Consider the following 24,779-nt stretch of genomic DNA (forward strand, 5'->3'; position numbering starts at 1 on the left):
GATACCATAATAAAATTTCAGTCTGATTCGCCCAGAAATTTCTGAGCAAAAGTGGAACAGACAGACAAATACTTTCAGTTGTCCGAGTTGAATTAAATAAATTTTGAATAAATTGTATTCAATTATGTAATTATATTGTCAATAACACAGAATAACAATAACAAATTAAAAATTAGCTAGTCAGAAGCAGTTTGAGTCTTCAACTTAAATGCTATTCAGGTCTGACTTGAAAAATCCGACAAGATAACTTTATATGTTAGATGTAATTTTATTTCTGTTATTAATAAAAAAAAATAAAATAAATAATGAAAAAGCAGATTCAATTTGATGTTGAGAAAAGTTTGTGTTTAGATCTTGGGTTGCTATTGCTATTAGGAAACAAGATAGATGAGTAGTAGTAGTAGTAGTAGTAGTAGTAGTAGTAGTAGTAGAAAGATTCGTACTTTCTGGTAGAGATTGTTGATGTCTTTCCAATTCTAGTAGAATGTGTTGTTCACAGTTTTCTGTGTTCTAAGCAGATAACACTAAGAAAAAAAGAAGAGAGAAAAGGAAAGACTGGAGCCAGCAGAACAATCAGTTCACTTGTGGTCCTGGTGTGTGCGTACACATGTTCTCATGTGTATATGTGTGCCAAGAGGCTGTTGAAGAACAATAGAACCGATTGTTTACCCACCTCCTCCTACTCAAGTGCACATTGGCCCTTGATTGCTAAGTGTGCATGGGGAAAATGGGGATGAAGAAAAAAAGATGAAGAACTGAAACCAAGGCCAAACGAGAAGGCAGAAGTCATCAACTTAGAGAGTGCCTAGTCAGTGAGGTTTAGTGAGAGTCTGCCTAGTCATTTATTCAAATCAATAGATATGGTGATCGATGCATCAAGCGGATGGGGAAAATGATACAAAATTAATTTTGTCTTGGCAGGAAACAAAAAAAATTTTTTTAAGAAAATCTAAGAATTTTATTTATTTTCTTTTAAATCTGAAAATATTTTATAAATTAAATTATACATTCAAACAATTTTTTTTTTTTACATATCTAACATATAAAGTTATCTTACCGGATTTTCAAAGTCATTTACTAAAAAAAAAAAAAAAAAAAAAAAACTTTCTGCTGCCAAATCAAACTTAGCTTTTGACTAGCCAATTTTAATTTGTAAAACCATGTTATTTGTAATAAACTAAAGTAACTCGCTAAAATGTATTGAAAAAGAAATTAAATTAGGTCCGACAGTTTGGTAATATGAAGACATCCTTGAATATTCAAACACCCCCCCCCGTCCCCTTAAAAGTCTAATGGTATATTTCTTATTCTTTTTCACAAGAGTTATCATTCCTTATTTAATTTTATTTATTGCTCTAAGTTAACTTACAATTATGTTTTCACATTGGATTGTCACGCTTACGGTCAAAACATAATTTTAATGCTATGCTCAAGTTTGAAATACCATTTTTGTTTGTTATGGTCAGATCTTAATATTCATTCTTGCTAATCAGCTTCAGTGTGGACCCCTTTTTCGTAGCAGACCACATACCTAGAAGAAAATAAATGTTTCATTTTTGTTAAAAAAAAATGCCTATCCTCACAATATAACAGAAAAGCATACATGGAAAGTAATCTAAACCATTACACAGTGTGCCAATTATGTCTAAAAATGATATGAAATTCTTTTCAATTAGAAAATTTATATATTTTATATAAGAAAATGTAACTGCAGAATACCTAACGAATGTCCACTGAAGGACAATTGCTTAATTTCCGAAATTGTATACAAATGTGAAGTTAAGGTGGATAATAGTAAAAAGATATACCTAGGGGGAACTGAATGTTTTTTTAAGGCCAAATACCGAAACCATGATGCATTATTTAAAATTGGACCAGAGACGGAACCAAATTGAGATGAGGATAATGATAGACATAAGGATAGAACAATAATAATTATAAAAATTGAGAAGGGGAACACAAGTGCATTAGGCGATTGAGTTAGGGAACTACATAAAAATAAAAAAAAGATTTTGAATTTAAATGAGCAATAGTGAATAAAGCTAGAAAGTATAAACCAAATGAATCAAAAAGATGTAATCTAGGTTTACTCAAGGCATACCACATAGTGAATTCTAAAGAGAAAATTTTAAACAAAAAGTTAGATGTTATACAAAGCTGTCTTCATAGAAATAAACAAAATAATATAGGGTGAAATGTAAGTGTGGAAAGTGAATGTTAAATTTAATATTAAGATTTTAAAATGGTGCAATAAATAAATAAATTATTAGATCATCAGCTTAACAGAAATTAAAACGATTATAACATAAATAGGAGAAATAGAAGTAATTTTAATAATCTGTATGGGTAATAAAATAACACTCAAGTTAATTTTAATAACACAAGAATGAAAAAGAAATTTAACATTAAGTAACTGATGGAGACAAACAGATTAGGATAGATTAAAATAAACGATGATGGTGCATAAAACGAGACCTTAAGTTTCAAATATGTCGGCAGGTTTTTCAATTGAGGTATAGAAGCACAAAATTGATGCAATACTTCCGCTATTCTTCAAAACTGCTTTCTTATATATTTGGACAAAATTTTAAGATTTTTTTTTTTTTTGTTGATATATTTTTTAACCATATTTACATTTTTTTTCACCCCCAAATATAGTTACATTTTCTTTTTTAAATGTAGTATATTTAAATATACTTTATTTCCTCAATTGACAGACCGGCTGCCATCTTTGAAACTTAGGGTCTCGTTTTATGCACCATTCCCAAATAAATTTAATCAAAATATGAAGTTGAAGAAAACGGAGAAATCGAACTGAGATTGTTTTAAAGAAGATAATGTCAGAACTACAAGCTTAAAATTAAACAAAGATGATTAATAAACACAAAAGTAAAAGTATTAAAATATGAATGCATTGAATTTCAATAAATTGATAAAAATTGACAAAATAGAGTTATCTCCCTTAAAAAGCAAAGCTATTATGAATGATAATGGAAAGGAAAGATTAAAAAAATTAAAAATAAAATACTTAAATAATAAGAATTGAAAAGTTAAACTTATAATTTAAATTATTAATATAAACAGTATGGGATGAAGATAAATTTTAATTAATACTATTTAAATTAACCTTTTAATTACAATTCCTTCTTAAGAAAAAACATGTTAAGCAAAAATTAGTGGATCATAATATGTAAACAAAGTTTATACAAAATTATTCTAGATTGAGGAAGGAATAATGGAACATATAAATGGAAACTAGAATTTGAAGATGTCAATTAGTATTTGGGAAATAAATCAACTAAATAATTAAATTGGGGAAAAATTAATTATTAAAATAAAAAAATATACTAAAGATTAAATTAATATTTAAAATAGGTAATTGGTTAAAATATCAGTTAAAAAGTAAAAATACGAAAATGAAGCGATTACTAAATTCAAAGGCTATTGAAAAATAAAATATATATGGAGGTAGTTTCAACTGTTTTTCTTAAAATAGAGATTATGAATGTATTCATATATGTATAAGTAGTGTATTTTGCCATCTGAAGAGTAGTTATTTTGGAATATTTTTAAATGATATACAGGGTGGGCCATAAGTCACACACCAAAGAATTTAAAAATTTTAAAAGGCAAATCATAACTAAAAAAACTTTTATTGAAATTAAATTTGACAGTTATAGCAACTGATAAATACAAAAAAAGTTTTATTACTTCATAAAAGAAGATGTATCTTATACCCAAAGAAAAGAAAATATATTTTGCTCCGCAGATTTGACAGTTTCACATCACTTAATTCTTTGGTGCGTGACTTATGGCCCACCCTGTATTGAAAATTGTCCAAATGGTTATTGAAACAATTGTAACGTATGAGAAAATACACAATATGTTGTTCTCATTTTATTGTCTTGATTTTTGCAAAAATATTTATATATTACCACTCACAATAAAAAAACTAAAATTAACTGAAATAATAAACATTAACCACTAACACGAAAATTAAATATCAAAATAATTGCAAACAAAAAATTAAAATTGCTTGAAGCAATATTAATTTTAAAAATACAGCCCAAAATTAATAAAATAGCTTTTAACATCAGTACTAATATTAAATATTTTTAACAATTAATATATACATATTCGTAACTAAATATATACATATTTATATATATTGACTTATAGTAAAAAAAAAAAAAAAAAGAAAAAAAAAATCACCACACCTTCTTTGTCCTTTGCTCCCTAACACATGACTTAAATCAAAATAACTGAATAAAATTAAACTGATAAACAAAAACCAAAATAATATTAATTACATATAAAAGCATCTTTAACAATAACAAAATTGCTCCTGACGATCAAGGATCTAAAGAGAGTTAGAGGAAAATAGCTAACAAAAAAAATCACTCGGCAACCTAATACACAACTTACCAACTGAAACGAGAAAAAATGCTTGGCAAATTAAGAAAATCAACAGAAAAACAAAAAATAAAGAAAACTCTGTTGTATTTTATCAAATGTGCTTTGATAACGACTTGCTGTCAATATATACATATATGTATATAGTCAGTAGTGTTTACCGTGATAGAAGCAAGGATTGAATTTTAAAATAAAGTATGTCTGAAATATGTTTGAAAGCCAAAATACAATGCAATATTATGGAAATAAACATTTATTTGTTGAAAATTAACATTTCGGCACATGCGTGCGTGAGAGAGAGAGAGAGAGATACTAGCAGAATACCCATCCCACGACAGGTAAAATTTCTAAAAAATAACAGTTTTGCACCACTTTTATATCCCCTACTAATATTAAAATAAAAAATAATGCTACCTAAACCTTATGTCTAGAAACCATTGTTCTAATTTTGATAAAAATTCACTACATTAATTTTTTAAAAATATCTAAAATGTAAGGATTAGGCCTAAAAAAATTTTAATTCAGGGAATCTTGCTGAATTCCAACCAAATGATTATGGATGAAATTTAACCTCCAACTAAAATATTTTAATCTCCAAACGAGGTATTAAGTCACCTAAAAATCCTTTAAAATACTCCCAAGAATATCATGTTTCATCATTTTTTCAATGGAATTCGTATTCTTTGGACTACTGTTTTCATCTTGAGTGTTATTTTTATACTTCTTCGGCAATCTGCATGTAATTTTGAACTCTGTTCCGTCTGCCTGCTTCCCACCTGACTACAACTTGGATGTGTTAAAGTCCAACGTTAACAAATTCCTAATGAACCGCCCCCTTAAGTAAACACTTCATCAAATCTCCACACTAACGTAATGTACTTGCAATAACCCTTATCCCTGAGTGGCTTCCGGGCCTTGATAAGTGGTAAACACTGTAACCCCCTCTCCAAAAAAAAAACATACTTTTATTTAATCCAATTTAATATAAGTTTATATATTATGTACAGGAGTGAAGCCTGTACATAATATATAAACTTATATACATACCTAACTTTATATCTATCGATACACACACACATGAATAGACATGTTGCATTCATATCAAAATGAAATGAGAAAAAAAAATCTACTCTGACCTAATATCTAAATATGAAAACTTGTACAGCAAGAAAGGAAATTGTCTGTGTGTCCCCAAATGCTGAGAAAAAGTTCAGAATAATAGTTCAAGATTTGAACAGCTGGATGGAATGGCAATGGAATATTTAGAGAGAAAATATGAAGACTAGCAAACAAGCAGAGGAGGAGGGGTGAGTGGAAAGAGGTAGATATAAAGAAAGATGGGGTTGTGTAACCTGTTATGATTGCAACCAACAACTGTTGAAAGCAAAAACAGTTTTTGTACTTTGTGGTTTTGTAATCAAGAAATGTTTCAGAGAAAAATCAGGTTGTAATATTTCTAATTATCTAAGATCAAAAATTTGGAAAGCGGAGAAAGGAAATGGGAAGAGTAAAAGATGAAAAAGAGGGAAACAAGAAAATATGGAGGAAAGAAAGAAGAAAATATGGAGGAAAGAAAGAAGAAAAGGAAGAGGAAAGAAGTCGGGGAAAAGAGAGGAGGAAAATGGAAGAGCAGAAAAAGAAAAAATATCTGTTCTTATTTTAGAATTTTCTTTCTTTTTTTTTTTTTTTCTACTATTAGTTTAAGATTCTTTAACTTTAAATCAAAACTGATATTTGAGAGTAGGAAGAATGGAGAGAGAGATAGAGAATGGGTCAAAAGGAGAAAATTAGAAGGTAGAGTGGAACTTTTACTTCCCCATCTGATATACTGCTGATAGAACTAAATGAAAAAATAAAACAGTGGGGGAGAGGGGTGCAAGAAGAGAGATAAAGAAAAGGAGGAAGCAGGAAATTGGTCATATATCAATCAACAAAATTGAGTCACCTAGGGGGAAAATTAATCATTTAGCTCCAAAATTCAATGATTAGGAATCCAGAATTACATTTGTGGTGGCTCATCTGCCCACTAATTGATAACAAACTACCCAACCTGATAAATGAAGTTCAAATTACCCCACCCACTCACAATACACCCCACCTGCCTTTTATGACCATCCTTTCCCTTTCAATCAAATTGTATAAAATGTCCCTAATTTTTATAATTTTTTTAACTAAAAAGTCCAGCCAATAAAGGGTCAATCACATTTATTACAATGATTGCTTATAACAGAAATAAGACTTACAATTCCTCATTCAGAAAATATTTTAATTTTTTTTTTTTTTCTTCCTTTGAAGATTGTAATGCTGGGTATGGGGCAGCCAAACCAGCTGCCAACATTGTCCCGCTTTTTTATTGAAACCAACCGAGAGCTCTTTTTAGTATCCTTGCTGTTCCCTTAAGTGCAATTGTCTGAATCTCTTTTGCACTTGGTTCACCAGGAATATTAGTTAGGTAGGACTTCAGGTTCTTCTTCATAAGTCCTGTGGCACCTATGATAACTGGTATGATCGATATCCCCTTTAGGTTCCATTTTCTTTTCATATCATACATGAGACCTTGGTATTTGGTCTGTTTCTCTCTTTCAGCTCTGTTAAGACCGCCATCATTAGGAACACTCACTTCAATCAAGGTTGCAACTCTCTCTGACATGGACTATGTGATGTCTAAGAAAATGTCACGTTAAAAAATAATCATAGATTTCTTTAATTTAAAAGTTTTTTGTTTTTTTTATTTATCATCCCTATATTACCATCAAAATGGTTTACGGTTATTTAAAACAATAATACAAGATAATATTTTGAAATATTTAATATATATAGATGAACAATCGAATTTTATAAATTTCTAGACGTTATATAATAATTATTATTTAGAAATTGACTAAGCCATTTGATATAAAAATATATTTCATAATCTGTAACAAAATTAATCATACAAAATTAGGTTACGAAGTTAGGGTTAGTAATTTTAGTAGATTTTCCTCCATAGGACAAAATGGCTCATAGTAGATAGAGATAAAAAAAAAAAAAAAAGCTCACAAATGAAAATGACTTGATGTGAATTGTTTTTGCTTCTTTCTGGATTTTAATTGTTACATCATTCCCCCACCCCCGAGAACTTTGTATTTTTTTCTGACACGTCCATGGAGGAAATATTCAATATTGACATACAAATTTAAGTTGTTTTCCCATGATCTGTAAAATATACCGAAGCTTTTTTGCAAAAAATTATTAGTAAGATGAATAAAATCTTTGACTTTGGAATCTAACAAAATTCTTATTTACTTATATATGCTCTCTTATATCTTAACAAACCCCAAGCTTTTAAAACGATTGGTACGCAAATAGAAAATATACGCAAAATGTACATTAACGGTCAACTATGCCAGCCAAGTAACGCTTAAACGGCACTCTCATTAACTATACCTTCTTCTCCTGCCCCCCCTTCATTATACACACACACATTTTCATTACACTGAAGGTACAGTTGAAAAAGTTTAGTGTTTTTTTCAAAAGACATTTTGTATTCCAACATGTCACAAAATAAGAAATAAATAAAAGATATAAACATATATACTTTTCATATTTATTTTTTATATATGTTGATATTGATAAACATATTGCGCATCATATATATATATATATATATATATATATATATATATATATATATATATGCACAATAGTTTTATCAACATTAACAATAATTGACTGAATATAAAAAAGGATAAATTACTAAAACCTTTAAATTATGCCTAATAATTTTCAATGGAGATATTTCACAAAAGATCTACCACAAGCACGATTGCTCAGACAAATTAATAAATTTTCAAAATTTTGTAAAACTAGCAACACAGAAAAACATTTCATACATTCTTAAAGATGTTTTTTTTTTCCTATTACAACTACAAAAAAAAACAATACTATAACAAAAAATAAATTATCTTTTAACTACAAATTCTTTAAGTAAAAAAAAATTTCCTTTTTTGTTAAATTGAATAAAGATACCTTTTACAAGATAATCTCTTAGTGAATTTTAATTAAAAACACAGAAATACGGTTCATACCTTCTTATGAATGCTTTCTTTCATTTTTTTTTTTTTTTTTTTTACCTAAAACAAAGCTGATCTACTAACACAAAATTGTTTATCTTGGTATTCTTCAATTTAAATACCATGCTATTTCTTAGATAGGATCTTAAAGTTCAAGTTCAATTTTTACAATATCTTTCGTTTATTAAATCATTATGTGCAAGTACAGATTAGGTAACTAAGTCTCTCCTCCACATGTGAAAATAATGACGCTATTATTTCAACATTGTCCATAAACTTGTGGTACAAAAACCTTTTAAGGGCATTTTTTTTTCTCTAAAATTAGATACCACAATTGCATACGAAATTTCTGACTTGGGATTTCTCTTTCAACTAAAACAAAATTAATTATTTCCTTTTTCATTATACAGAATTATAACTTGTTAAAAGATCATCTTTTAAATACTTCTAAAGAATTAGTATTTAATTAAAACCCGAACTGAAAGCGTTTAATACTTATTTACAAATGCTTGTTAAAAAAAAAAACAAAAAAAAAAACTGATCACTAATATACAATTCCATATCCTCTAAATTATCTTGCAAACACAGAGCCAAATTAGTGCACCCACTAATAATAATCTGAAAAGATCAAGTAGGCCCCACCTTCGAATGTAACTGATTTCATACAACTACTTCAGTAATGATGTTTCTGAGTGTTTGAGATGAGAACTGGTTTTTTTTCTTTTTTTTTAACAAAGGAGTCACTACTTATCAAGGCCCAGAGATCACTCAAGGATAAGCATTAATGAGTGTACAGTACAGTGGTCAATGGGAAAATGTTGGAGTAATCGTTAATAGTGGAAATTTGGTAAGTTGGATTACTTAAGGGAATGGCTCATCAAGAACTTGTTTACATTGGACTTGAAGACGACCATATCGTAGTCAGTTGAAAAGCAGGAAAACAGAACAGAGTTCCACAGGTTGTGCAGTTCTAAGAAAGAAACTTTGTTCATGGAATCTACGTTTAGGTTTAGGCATAGATAAAGAGTGGGAGAAATTATTAATAGTTGTTTCAGCTAGACAAGTGTTTTTCGTGAAAGTCAGGACAGAAAGGACCATAGATTAAAGCTCAATCGAACACTTGCCATGAAAATAATGATAAAGCAGAGTCAGGCTCGCAACGTCTCTTCTGTGGGAAAGAGGTTGCAGGGAAGAGAAACTAGCATTTCCCACTAGGCTACGAAGTTTATTATGAACTCTGTCAAGGCAGGATAATCTGCTTCTAGCAGCTCCTGCCTAGATGTAGCAACAGTACTCCATCCTTGGACGTACGTGGCTCTAATAGAGGAAGATAATTGCATTAGCAATGCGATATTTACTCGAGCGGTAGTTCAATCCCACCATTTTTCTAGCAGCTTTGGCAACAAATTTGATGTAAGGTGTTCAATCTCAGATCAGGAGTAAAAGTCAGATCCAAAAGCTTATCAAAACATGGAGCCTCCCCAAGACGAGAGCCATTCATTTCAAATTATGCCAGATGGGGATTAGAGTGTTGATGATGGAAAGATAGAAGCTTGGTTTTAGATGCATTAAAATTAACCAGCCACCTTTTTCCCCATAGCACCACGTGATCAAGATCAGAGGGGAGAGAATCAGAGGGAACTTGGTCATTTACGGCCTTTGAAGTGTTGCCATAGATGGTAGTGTCGTCAGCATAAATGTCTACAAATGATCTTAGGATGTGATTTGGGAGATCATTGATGTAGATCAGGAAGAGAGTTGGGCTCAGGATGGACCCCTGAGGATCCCAGCATTAATGCTATGAGCTCATGATTCTTGCAAATCAATCACTACTCTTATGAACCTATCAGAGAAATTTAATAACTGAAAAGACATTTCCAGCTATATTGTAGCTGGAGATTTTATGCCATACCCTATCAAAGACTTTTGATATATCAAGAGTAACTGCCCTATAAAGGAAGCCTCTGTTGAGAGATTCGCTAATCCTATGAGATAACTGTTAGCACATCTGCTATAGATCTAGCAGAACGAAAACTATATTGCATGTCAATGAGGAGGTTATTTTTGCTGAGGTGGTTGACTACTTCTCTATTTAACACGGATTTCAGCAACTTACTCATAATGTACAGGAGTTTGATTGGTTTGTATTGAGAGGGAGATGACTGATCATCGGAATTTTTAAATACAGGACATATTGATGAGGTTTTCCAGGGTATTGTGAAGCAATTCTCTTTAAGACAGTGTTTAAACAGCTTTGTAAGTATAGGAGCTAGTTCTGATTGAAGCTTTTTGAGCACTATAATAGGAAATGCCGTCAGGGCCAGTTGCTTTATTGAAATCAAGGTTTTTTTTTTATTAGTTTGGCAACATGAAGCACAGATAGGAAATATGAGGGGTTGGCAACCCTGATCGCATAGGGTAGAATTAGCTGCAAAGTTTTGGCAAACAGTTTGGCGTTGTCCAATGCTGACGAGATTACCTCAGGTCCATTGATGATGGTTTGGATAGAGCACACACTTCTATCAATCAAAATCTTTATGGTTGAGTGGTTTACACATTACTGTTTAAGCTGGAGATTTTTGTTTGTTTGCATTTTTTTTTTAATTGTATATTCTTTAGAAATAAATAAAAATAAAAACCAAATAAAAATAAAAACAAAAATTATAAAAATCTCTCATTAAATCCATACAGAAATCACAGATAAACATTTAACCTAGTTTTCTTTTTCATGTTCATGAGATACGTGCATTATGACTAAAGCCCAACATCCGATTTTATAAAACCAGTTAAGAAACTGGTTTTCGTATAACAATCATTAAAACCGAAACCACTTTTCCACGTTGGTGATGTTTTGTTTTTCTTGTGAAACATTCCTCTATTATTTTCCTTTGAAGAAATATTGTAACTGCACACAGTTAGCCTCTAGCTAGTCGAGTGCTGTTTTGATGAAACATATTGCAACGTGTCTTGGTTTTATTTCTGGCACAACATTTTTTTGTTATGGTGATTGAAACTTATTTATATATTTTTTTCACGTATCATGAAATAATTATCTAAGTATCAATTTACTTATCCTTACGTCCAGTGTCAAAAAAAAAAAAAAAAGAAAGAAAAAAAATCATCACAAACATTAATTCATGAAAAACGAGTTACCTCTCTTTATAGTCACTCTTTATCAGTTAAAAAGCATTAAAACCATTTCCTTTCCAAAAAATAATTTAAAAATTATTGGCAGTCTGTTTATGACTTCAAATTGGCAAAAAATAATTTAAAAATTATTGGCTGTCTATTTATGGCTTCAAATTGGCAATTTCATTTTATAATTAAAAAAAGTCATGCTGAGGAAACTAAGTTTCTTTTTTTATTATTATTATAGTTTTTTTTTTAAATCAAAAAAGAAAATGTGCAAGTGAATTGACATTTGTTCCTTCATTTATAAAATATTATTCATAAAACAAAGCAATGCGTTGTTGAATTTTCATTGGAAAAAAATCTACATTTTATAAAATCAATTCTTTTTAGCTTTAAAAGGTTAAAAAAGAATTTGCTAAAAAATTGTTTTAAATTCGTTGTTTTATTTTTTTTATTCATTTTATTTCTAATGCGTTTTAAAAATTTTCAACTACCATAGAATTTCCATGGGGTTCTGCTAGTTTTATGTTAATTTCTAATGCAATAAAAATATGTTTAAAATAAGCGATAGAGCATTGTTATAGAACAGAAAATTATAAAAAGCAAATATAAACTGAACATTACAAGTTTAATCAATTGATGCAACAAAGAATATGGTAAAATATAGAAAAGGACGGCATTTTCTTTATAAAACATTTTATGTACATTCATTTCAAGTGACATAGCCTACAACAATGCAAAAATTTAAATACCATTAACTCAATTACTCTATATTAAAAACGACATGCAAATGAAAATAATTTCTCAATTTGTTTTAAGAAATTAATTTTATGATTACTCATTTTTTTTTTTTTTTTGTTGTATCTTTAATTCCATTCCATTTATGCTGCATTGTTTTTTGTTTTTTTTACATGGAAGTCACCACTTATCAAGGCCCGGAGGCCACTTGGAGATAAGGGTTATTGCGTGTACAGTAATCAATGGGACAATATCGTAGTAATTGTTAGTAATGGAGATCTGATAAAGTGTTTTACTTAAGGGGGCGGTTCATCTAGAACTTGTTTATGTTGGACTTGAAGTCATCCAAGTTGAAGTCAGGTGGGAAACAGGCAAATGGAACAGCGTTCCAAAGAAGCTTTGTTCATGGAATCTACATTTTGATTTAGGCACAGATAAAGAGTGAGGAAAATTACTGACAGTGGTTTCAGCTACACAGGTGTTTTTCGTGAAAGATTGGCGAGGGTGGACCAGAGATTGGAGCTCAGACGAGCACTCCCATGGAAATAACGATAAAACAAAGACAGGCTTGCAATGTTCCTTCTGTGGGAGAGAGGTTGCAGGGAAGAGAAAAGGGCATCCCCCACTAGGCTACGAAGTCTACTTTGTACTCTGTCAAGGCAGGATAGGTTGTTTTTTTCAACAAGGAATGTTCTGATGATGTGAATACGTGCAATTTTGGTCAAATTTTCAAGTTCTACAACCTTGCACACTAGACATTACAAACTATGCATAATCAAAATAATTTTTTTTAAACTCCAAACTTCTAAAGATTAAGTTCTTTTTGATGGATCATCAGCATACATGTCAATGCATTTATGTAATTATTTGGAAAATCTGCCGAGTTATGTTCAAGAAATTATATCATTTCACTAAAACTGATAATGTTGATAGTCGGGAGGGGGGGGGAATAAAAAAACAATAATGTGGAATTTTATAATGAAGCAAAGATTGCGTAATCACTAAACTTCTCAAAGTATTTATGTATTTATTTGTAAAGCCTGCTGAGTAATCTTCTGAAAATGACATTTTTGTTTTCCAAAAAATTTTGGTGTCTGTAGGGGGAAAGAAAATGAAAGAGTAATGTGGAATTTTATAATGAAGCAAGAGTTGTCTAATCACTAACTGTGTCATAGTAATTTGAAAATCCTGCTGAGACATCTTCCTAAAAATGCATAATTTTTCTAAAATTATAGTGTCGTTAGTGAGGAAGGAAAGAAACCCAGTAATGTTGAAATTTATGGTGAAGCAAGAGTTGCCTAATCATTAACCAAGGCAATGTATTATGTATTGATTTGGAAATCCTAATAATCCATCTTCTAAAAATGACTTCATTTTTCTTAAAATTATGGTTGCCTTGATGGGAAGAGAAATTATTTAACATATGTTGTACAATACCTGCCGAGAGTATGTTAAATTGTTTCATTTATGAAATTTACATTACCCATCCGAGGGTAGGTAAAATTATTTTAAATATGTGTTGTACATTATCTGTCCTGGTGAAGGTAAAATTATTTCATATACATGCTATAAATTACCTACCCAATTATTTCATATGTGTAATACCCGTCCTAGGTAGGTAAAATATTCTTTTGCTCGAAATAGCAAATGATACATAGACATTAAAAATTCTTCTATCCTAAGAATAAGAACTTCATTTTTCTCATTGTTTTATATGGTTCTGAGCAACACCAGGTAGCCCTTCTAGTTTTACTATAAACTTGAAGGATGCAAACTTTGAAAATACATTTTTTTTTTTTAATTTTTCTTTTTTCTTTAATAACCTGAAATTCAAATTGTTAAGCAAGTCTGAACTCTGCATAGAACTTACAAAGATAATTTAAAAAAAAATTTTTTTTTTTATTTTTACAAATGATTTCTTTTGTTGCATCTTTAATTCCATTCTATGTGCTGTTGTTTTTTAACATGGAACATTCCGATGGAGTGAATATTTGCAATCCAGGTTCAATTTTAAAGTTTACAACCTTGCACACTCTGTGTTAGAAACTGCGCACAATCAAAATAAATTTTTTAAACTCCAAACTTCTAAAGGTTAGGACCAGTTCTGTTTTGAGGGATCAATTTATTATAAACTTGAAGGATGCAAACTTTAAAAATAATACATTTTTTGAAAATTTTTTTCTTTAATAATCTGTTTAATTTATAATAATTCCTTATGAAAAACAGAAAAAACTAAGGCTAGAACAAGAGAGGCGTTGCTCTTTGTCTGATAAAAAAGTGAACTTGAAAATGACAAACACTTCAACTCAGTTTGAAGAATCATGCTTTTTGCAAGACCTAGTATGTATGATTGGAAAATCATTGTAAAAATGTGCTTATCGTCTCGGCTAAAAGATTAGTCTTAAATTTGAATTATATCTGTTTGTTCTTGTTGTTAAGCAAGTCAAAATTCTACATAGAACTTAGAAATATTTTTTTTTCTTTTTACAAAGGAGTCACCACTTATTAAGGCCCAGAGGCCACTTGAGGATAAGCATTAATGAGTGTACAATGGTCAAGAGAGCAGGAGTAGTGGAAATTTGATAAACTGGATTACTTAAGGAGATGGCCCATCAAGAACTTGTTTACATTGGATTTGAAGACGACCATATCGTAGTCAGTTGAAAAGCAGGAAAACAGAACAGAGTTCCACAGGTCGTGCAATTCTAAGAAAGAAGCTTTGTTCATGGAATCTACGTTTAGGTTTAGGCATAGATAAAGAGTGGGGGAAATTATTAATAGTGGTTTCAGCTAGACAAGTGTTTTTCGTGAAAGTCAGGACAGGGGGGACCAGAGATTGGAGCTCAGACGAGCACTTGCCATGAAAATAATGATAAAGCAGAGACAAGCTCTCAACGTCTCTTCAGTGAGAAAGAGGTTACAGGAAAAAGAAAAGAGCATCCCTCACTAGGCTACAAAGTCTATATTGAACTTTGTCAAGGCAGGATAAGCTGCTTCTAGCAGCTCTTGCTCAGATGTGTCAACAGTACGCTATCCCTAGACGTACTTGGCTCTTATACAGTTAGAGAATTGCATCAGCAGTGAAATATCTATGATTATGCCTCAGGATTGTCTGGTTGGCATAAAGTCTTTCTCATTGTATACAGCTAATTGTTTTACCTGTATGATTGCAAACCTTTACTCTCAACACCCACAGAAGCAAGGTTCAGTGCTTGCATACAAAGTCAGGGAAGGTTTGGCCCAGCACATGCATAGAAGCAGCACTTATCCTCACTCCATGGATCTGAGAATGTGTGCCTGACACGCACTTGCTACATAGAATGTGTGAGGGTGTGAATATTTACAAATCATATTTTAAAGTTTACAAACTCAATGTTAAAAACGGAGAACAAAATGAAATTTTTCAACAGATTCCATTTGGTGGTCATTTTAGTAAAAGTTTGAATGACACAATGACCCCCCTCTCTTTCTTCCAAAAAAAGAAAAAAAAGAAAAAAATAAGACAGAAATTTCAGGAATTAACAAAATGCTCTTTTCATGGAAGATTATTATGTTTTTTTTGTTTGTTTTTTAATTACTCTCAAAATAAAGACATCAAGTTCTTACTTATATAGAATTCAAGAGATGGAATTTCTTGATATTTATTACACTTTCCTCAACTAGTTAATAGTAAAAAGACAAATGAAAACAACCTTTCTTGAAATCTCTATCCTATTTGAAGGTTCTTGATCAGGTGCAGAAACCCATCTGTTATTATGCATGCCCCCACCCTTTCTTCTTCTCTGCAACTTCTCTCTCAGACGTGATGTTGCTAATCTCAGTCGTTTCTATAAATACTATTTTGGCACGTGTTCTTCAGAATTGTCTGTTCTATTCCCTGCATCCTTTGTCTCAGCTTGTTTGACTCCTTAGTCTGGTCGTCTTCATCAATCTATTGTTTTGATACCTCATTGTAATACATCTTCCTATTCCAGTAGCTTCTTTTCAAAAACTGCAGGCTTGTAGAACTCTCTTCCAGCTGTTCATGTTCCTTTTATCTATAACCTTGATCTTTTCAAGACTATGGTCAATAAGCATTTCCTATCTTTGTGATTGATAAGCATCTTTCATTCTTGTTAGTTCCCAAGTGGCTTCATGCCTTGTCTGGAGTGATTTCCATAAAAAAAAAATATATAATGTAACATGTAAAATACTTACCTTTCATTCGAAATTGTTCTTGAAGAAGACCCTTTAATCTTGTCACTTCTATTCTTTTGATTTCATCTAATCGTTCACGGATGTTGTGATGAACCAAATCCAAGTCTTTGGCGATTTCACCACTCTAAGAAAGATGAAAAAAAAACAATCAAATAGAAAACCATAATTCCACATTCTGATCACATTTCAATAGACATTAAAATTCAACCACATTATTTTCTTTGCCATTTAATTAACATCGTATTCAGTTTTACGCAACAACATGTATTAGACCAAGGTTTTCCCAAAGTGGTCTCCGGGGAGACTCGGGGCTCGATGAGTGAAGCTTCGAGAGCCCTTTCTTAAAGAGGACCAATTGCTTTATATGGAAAACTTAAATGGCTGCAGACATTTAATAATAGATCTTTTTTTTATTGGAAAGAGATATGATAGATAACTACAGGTGTAAAGAGCTCCAGGATGATTCATGAAAAGGAAAATAAAATAAATTAAAAAATGCAATTTTTTATTAATAAAACACAAAACATAGTTGTGAATATTATCATTAGTTAGTGTTAAAATTTGAAATTAAAGTTTTTCATATTTATTTTAGAAATTATCTTGTTAGTGCTCCGTGAAAAGCCTTTGCCCGGCTCAGGGGCTCCATGGTGTCCTGAAGTTTGGGAAACCCTGTATTAGACAACTTTAGGAAACTGATTTCCAAACTTATTTTTGTCCAGATTTTTATCCTCCTTTATGAAATTCATCCTTATCTCTTTCTCCCATGGTTTTCCTTAACCTTTCCCTGTCAACTCTTCTTGCTACTTTGTCACTTCTACATCTACTAACCTAACCATTCTTTCAATGTGATCAAACCAACAAAGTCTCCTGTTTCACCCACATTTTTCCTATACTGTCCAAATTTTATCTTCCTCTGAGGTCATCAGATCTAAGTCTTGTCTTTAAAACTTGTGCTAAACATCCATCATATCATTCTCAAATCACTTCTCTCCATGCATATTCTCAACTCGTACTGGCCAGATTTCCCTTCCATACATCATCACACTGCATACACATGATTGATAGTGGTAATGCTCTGCTGGTTAGTAATGGTAGAAGTTCCCTACATTTCTGTACTCCCTGCTGCACCCGCATGTTGGTGCCTGCATTTCTAAAAGCCAAGTTTAACACCAAACAGGGGTTTCTTTTCTTTGTTTTTGTTGATACTGGCAAAGGTTTTATTTTGATAAAAATCACCAGACTGTTTGGATTTGTAAGACACCGACAAAAAAAAAAAAAACAACAACAAAAAAAAAACATGGTGCTTCTATATTATAATAATAAAAAAAAAATATTGAATTTCAAGTAAAACAAATGGTAATTAAGTAATTGTCAGGTCTCAAATAGTAACATATCCAACAATTACTAAAAACAATAAGGCAGACAATTATTCATGAAAAAAGACATTCGTAAAATCTACTGCTTTGAATTGGAGAGTTATTAGGGGAGGTAAGTAAGTTTGCAATTTTTCGGAACTCTTATGCCACTTTCGGAAAAATAATTTCCAAAAGCTTTGAAAATAGTTGTAAAAATAGTATTTTTTAAAAATTCACAAATTATGTATATGTTATGTTTATTTCCTGAATAAATTCTGTCTGCTACAAATTATTCTAACCGAGTTAATTCCCCTTTTGCTTAACCACGTGACTCAATGTCTGACCCAGCATGTAATTTTAACGAACAGTTTTTCACAAATAATTAATTTTCTACCTATCATTTTTCATAATTGTTTGATATGTTACTGTTTGAGACCTGACAATTACTTAATTACCATTTGTGTTACTTGAAATTCAATTTTTTTTTTTTTCCGTTATTATAATATAGAAGCACCAAAAACACAGAAGAGAAAAGAAGATTATAATATAGATAACCATTTATTGACCGGATTTACAAGTTTCTTGGTCATTTCTAGTGCCAAAGATACTTATAAAGAATTATTTTATTCTAGACAGAAACTAAATAAACACCTACCTACCTACATACATGCATACCTACCTACCTATCTCTCTCCTTCATTTAGTTATATCCACCTAAAATGCACTCATCTAACAGCACAAAATGAGGGGCAGAGTGTAATTTTGTGGGCTTAGCACAAACTGGGTGGTAATATCACCTCCTTCATCTGACATAAGACTTTAAAGGCAGGAAAGAGAGGAAGAAAGAAAATAAAAGAAAACGATAAAAACCATCTGCAGGTCATTATTTAAGATCTCAAATTTTAAGCATACAAACTTAATTTTAATACCAGCAAAACAAAACAAGCCAAGCTGTTGACAGTTAATGAAGCAAGGAGACTTGAGTCCTCAAACATTAAAAAGGTATTAAAGAATTAAGAAAAGCTACAAAATTACCAAGAGTTTTAATTGGTCAAATAATCTGACAAAGTATTTTGCAATTAAATAAAGTTTATTCCGCTTGAAGGCAGCATTAGGAGAGCTTAGTTTTAAAAAAGAATTTTTTTTTTTTTTTTTTTTTTTTTTTTTTTTTCAAAAACATGGCATCTGATCATTCTGCAGCAACCAATTTACTTGTCTCCCTACGAGAATAGAGTTAGACATAAGATTGGGTTTTAATGTGGGGAAAATCCAGCTGCCAAAAAAGAGGCATGCTGTGGATTCCAATAAAGATTGTACTAGTTGGGAAGAATTTCTTCCACTGACTAAGGACAGAACAAATGAAGTGAGGTACCAGAACAGATACTACACTTTGTTTCTAGCCAAAAGACAAACTGCCAAATCTATAATAGATATTTCATACCCCTACCTTTATAATCAAAACTCGTAAAATATTTAAGTGGAACATACTGTTGGCTCTCACTATTCTTTTTTTCACCTTCTATCTCAGATGTATTGTTGCTAGTCTCAGTTTTTTTTTCTATAAACACTATTATGACACATGTTCTTCAGAATTATGTAATTTATTCTCTGCTTCTTTTGTTCCAGCTCTGACTTATTGATCTAGTGGTCTTCATTAATTTGCTGTTCTAATACCGCATAATACAAATACAGATTTCTATTCCAGTAGCTTCTTTCTAGGAATTGCAGGCATGTGGAACTCTTCTTGGTGACTGTTTCCCTCCTACTTATAGCTTTGGTCTTTTCATAACTAAAGTCAAAGGGTATCTCGTCTTTTTTCTGTATCATTTTTTGTTTTTTTAAACTTTTTTATCAAGTAATAATAAACACCAGTCATTACATTTAACAATACCAATACATCCTACAGGGTGGAATGATAAAATTGTCGCGCTAGAAAAGATGATACAATTCCATTTCTGTTTAATGAAAATCGGTTTTCTTTTTATTGTTTCAAACCATCTACTAGTTAACAAGTTATGTACAAATCCCAAGAGCGATAGGACCATGCTATCATGTCTAAAAGTGACACAATGTTCAACGAGCGAGATCGGAGATGCACCACTCATGCTCTCTGCTAATTCAAGTTATGACAACAGGACCATTGCCAGCACACTCAAAATGCATTGTTGGATTGCCACGAATAACAGGGACATTCCAGGATGATGAAAACAAAGTTTCCAGCTATGGTTAGGATCTTGGGTGTGGTTTCAAATGAGAGCCACAACATGCTACCTCACATCTTTGAAGTCGGTTTGAAAGTCGAGACCAAAGTGTACCTGAATGTCTTGAAGAGTGTGGTGATCCCCTGGTGTAATCAGGTGACTGCTGGCAGACCCTGGGTGTGGCAGCAGGGCTCGGCATTGGTCCACAAGTCCAAAGAGACCCAGGCTTAGCTTCAGAAGGAGTGCTATGACTTTGTACTCTTCTCTCACTGCTCCCCTGTCCTCCCCCAGCCTGAACTCGCTGGACTACTTGTTTGGTCATAAGTTGAGAACATCACCAACATGATCTCCCACAACACTAAAGCTAGCCTGATCACCGTCATCGCTTGTGGAAAAGGCATGCTCCCAGTTCCGGATCTGTATCGAGGAGGTGATTTAAACTGAAAGTGGTTACATTGCATAGATGTCAGCTCTACTACATAATCAAGTTACCCGAATTGATATTTTCAATAAAAATTTTGAAATAAAGCTTTAGTGTTGTTTTCTTTAGGGCAACAATTTTATCATTCTCCCGTGTACTATTAAATTTCAATCATGTGTAAATAATGTCTTTGGTTATTCAACAGGAAGAGTGATGTTTGAAACAAATTTGATAATTTTTATCTTATTTCAGACCCTTTTAAAGTACAAGCATCATCCCAAAACTAAAGACTCCCAATTTTTTTTTTAACTCAAAAGTTGAAGCACTATGAAGACAGGAGTGGTAAAACGAGTAATTTGTTGTGCTCCAGAATTTATTTCCCTGCATAGTCACCATTCTCAATGTACCTTTGCAAGGAATCTAATGATGCATCTCTGCTTCTGACATACATCCATGACAGTTGTTTTCTCATAGTTGCACACTGTCAATATCTGCAGCAGAGAGATGAAGCTTTCATGTCATGAATGCATATGTTCAGTCACGATAACAATGCAATTTGCAATCCGCTCTGATTCATTCATGTGGAATAAAAAAAAAATAGGAGGCATTACTTTTGGAACATCCCTCGTAACAGGCGTAACTTGTAATAGGTAAATGTGTATTATTAGTAGGTTTGAGAAATGGAAACATTGGCTCACTAGTTAGCATTAGGAAGGCATCACCTGCAAAACCCAGCTTCCATTCTATGATTTCATTCCACCATTCACAATGATGCATCGAAGCTATATGTTGCCTACACTTTCATATTATTAGGAGAGTGAATCTTTTGGCATCCTCTTAACTCTTGCTTCCCTTATTTTGTTCTTTAGTTCTCACATTCCCTGAGTGATGTTTTGGATGCATGGAGGGAAGAAAATTGTTGTTTTCTAGGTTGGAATCTATTCATCTTACACTGCTTTTTTGGCTTGGAAGTATTTTTTTTTAGTGGGAGAGGGGCGTCCTTACATCACAATTTGTTAAAAGTGATTTCATTGCAAAAAAAAAAAAAAAAAAAAAAAAATTTTTTTTTTTTCAAAATAAAAACCAGTATGTGTAAAATTTATATTTATTCGCGACCAAGATTGATTTTTATTTAGAGTGCATTTATATATTTATTAAACTTAAATTTTCAAGCGGATTTTTGCGAATTGGTATCTTTATTAAAAACAATAAAAACGAATTATATTATTTGTGAAACTTTAATTAAAAGATTTATGTATTGGCAATAAATATAACTCGTTTCACGAGTAAATAACATTATTATTATTATTGTTTTTACTGTTTCCAAAATACTTGCTTTCATATCCATGACTGAGTATATAAAAAGTTTGTTTTTTAATGATTTTTAAACAGAAAAAGTAGGCTTTTAAGATCAATGTCAGAGCAAGAAAGAAAAAATGGAACATTTATAATATAAATCTCACCTGCCTGTTTAAATGTATGTATGTTTGCATGTCTGCCTAAAACTTTCGACAGAGGCGACGGATTTTCACGAGATCGCTATCATTTTGAAGCTCGACCCTTCAGACGACAAATATAAAAAAATTGGCTAAATACATTAATTCTTTCACTCACAACTGGGAATTTTTCTACAGGGAGGGGTCGCTTTTTTCGCCAATATTTTCGAAAATCATCCCCTCTTTTTCGATTGACTAGTCTTAATTTCAACCTTTGCTACTTCCGGTTTGGCGATGTACGCAACGGTAAAGATGTGACTTTTTTTTCACATTTTTTTTCCTCCTTCGCATTTTTTTGCTCAACACACACCTCCGGGTAACACTGGGCACCCAGGCTAGTATATATAAAACAAACAAATTTTATGATGCACACCATCTTACAGTTTATTCCTTTAATTACATCGACATTTATAATTCTTGACAGCAACTGTTTTGTAGTGCAAAATCATTAATTTAATTATTATATCAATCAATGAATCTATTTTGCCCTTAACTCATCAGAAGAAATAGCAACTATCAATCCACCAAAAGAAAATAAAATGCATGGAAGAGAAGTTGCAGTTACCTTTTATTTTATTTTATTTTTTATAACACCATTTAGAATTTTCAATTTCAAATGATTTTGCACTACGAAACAGTTGCTGTCAAGAATTGTAAATGTCAACGTAATTAAAAGAAAAAATTCTAAGATAGTCAACATCATGAAATTTGGAATATAAACTTTTGTCATTCGTTTGTCATATGCTAGGTAGTTACATTGAGTTTCAGAAATTAAGGATTAGTATATAAAAAAAGGGGTGAATATAATTGAAATAAATCATATTTCTCCAGAAATATATGAAAGCAATCAGTAAAAATTTAAGTTTAGAAGCCTAAAGGTTCTGTAAACTTAGAGTAAACATAAATATTTATATAGTAATCCCCACCAAATAAAAAAGCTCAATACAACCAAGATAGGAAGTAAAGCTTGTTATAGAAGAATAAAAATATATTTTTACAGTCCTAAATTTTTTATTATATTATATATATATACTAGCAGGACTAACCGGCGTTGCTCGGGACCGTATAAACAATGAAAAAACAAAAGCAGATATTGAAAATATGTTTTATTCTTAGGGGAGAGGAATCTTTCATCTCAAGTTTTAGCGTTACAAACAAACATTTGTCTTCTATATATATAAAAGGCAAAAATCGGTGTGTATGTATGTATGTATGTATGTTTGTTTGTAACGCTAAAACTTTTGAAAGACGGAACCAGAGTTGACAAATTTGGTATCATATTGCACCTTGATCACCCGGATGACAAATATCGAAATTTCACGTCAAACGGACCAGTAGAAAGGGGTCAACTGATCGTTTTTCTCCTAGGGGGGCCCCCCAAAAAACCTGTCATTTTAACGTTATTCAATACGTGTCACGTGACGTGACGTCAGCTCAAACTTTTGACAGACACAACCAAAGTTGACAAATTATGTATCATATTGAACCTTGATCACCCGCATGACAAATATCGAAATTCCACACCAAACGGACCATTAAAAGGGGGTGAACTGATCATTTCTCTCCTAGGGGGGCCCCCCAAAAAACCTGTCATTTTAATGTTAATATTACATAATCCAAAAACGCTTAGTCATGTCACGTGACGTGACGTCAACATCCAGTAATGGCGAACAAATGTAAACAAACACTTTGTTTTACCGATACTTTTGTAATTTCTCTTCTGCTTTGTTCTAGAGATTATTAAACTCCATGACAATGTCTCCAACGTATTTAACTGGTTAAAAATAGTATTTATACAAGAGTTTTAACGAAAAATATCAGGAAAAAATGTACAGGAATAAAAAAAAATTCAGCTTTCAAAATATTCGTCGATAAAAAAACCGATCTTTATATTTACGCTAGCCATTTTGTATATTACCACGTGACCTGCTATCTCTTAAACTGGAGGGGGGGATCCACTTGAATCCAACAAAACCAGTAATTTTTTTTTCTATTATATATACATCATTTTCTATAAAATTAAGTGTAGACTTTATAATTATAACAAAAAATGTTATTCATACTAAAAAAAAAAAATGCTTAGTCATGTCACGTGACGTGACGTCAACATCCACTAATGGCGAACAATTGTACCTATTTACTATGCCTCCCCACGGGACAGAGTTAGACACCAGGGTCGTTTTTTAACGTGGAGAAAAGGTACAAAAATAAAAATTGTCTCAGTCGTGGAGGATTTCTCCTCCACCGAAAGAGAACAAGAAATAGAAGTGCAGCATCTGAAGAACAGATACTACACTTTGATCTTGACCAAAAGGCCAAGAATGCGAACAATTGTAAATAACAACTTTTTTCACAAAACCAACACCGTCTTTCTTTTTTTTCTCTCTCTCACCCACTTACTCTTCCCTCTCTCTCACCCTCTTTCTCTTGACGTCACACCACTGTTAAACTGTGGGATGCACATTTTATTAGAAATTCAGCTTTCAAAATATTAGACGATAATAAAAATATAAAACCAACACCCTCTTTCTCTTTTCTCTCTCTCTCACCAACTTACTCTTCTCTCTCTCTCACCCTCTTTCTCTTGACCTCCTACTACTGTTAAACTGTGTGTGTGTGTGTGGGGGGGAAGAGGCAGCTTGAAAACCAACAAAAACAGTGCACAGTTTCCCAAGCATTTGGGGTGGGAAGGGGGGGAAGAAGCCGAGCGCACAGTTTCGTGTGAGAGAGAGAGAACAATTCTCAACCTATATACTCAACAAATTTTTTATCTA

The 24,779-nt window shown here is 31.8% G+C and overlaps 1 protein-coding gene and 1 pseudogene across 2 annotated transcripts in view; both read right to left on the bottom strand.

Moving 5' to 3' along the window:
- The window catches only part of LOC145292906 (nucleobindin-2-like), a 274,197-nt gene that overhangs the window by 78,115 nt on the left and 171,303 nt on the right, over positions 1 to 24,779 (bottom strand). For both annotated transcript variants that reach the window (XM_080139047.1, XM_080139046.1), the window contains exon 4: positions 16,533 to 16,656. In XM_080139047.1, coding sequence (XP_079995173.1) covers positions 16,533 to 16,656 — 124 coding nt within the window. The remainder of the gene's footprint in view (positions 1 to 16,532; positions 16,657 to 24,779) is intronic.
- On the bottom strand, positions 24,200 to 24,333 carry LOC145293507 (U2 spliceosomal RNA; annotated as a pseudogene).

The sequence above is a fragment of the Euprymna scolopes genome, chromosome 14 (assembly GCF_053919585.1).
Source record: "Euprymna scolopes isolate OS-2025 chromosome 14, ASM5391958v1, whole genome shotgun sequence".
Taxonomy (NCBI): Eukaryota; Metazoa; Mollusca; class Cephalopoda; order Sepiida; family Sepiolidae; genus Euprymna; species Euprymna scolopes.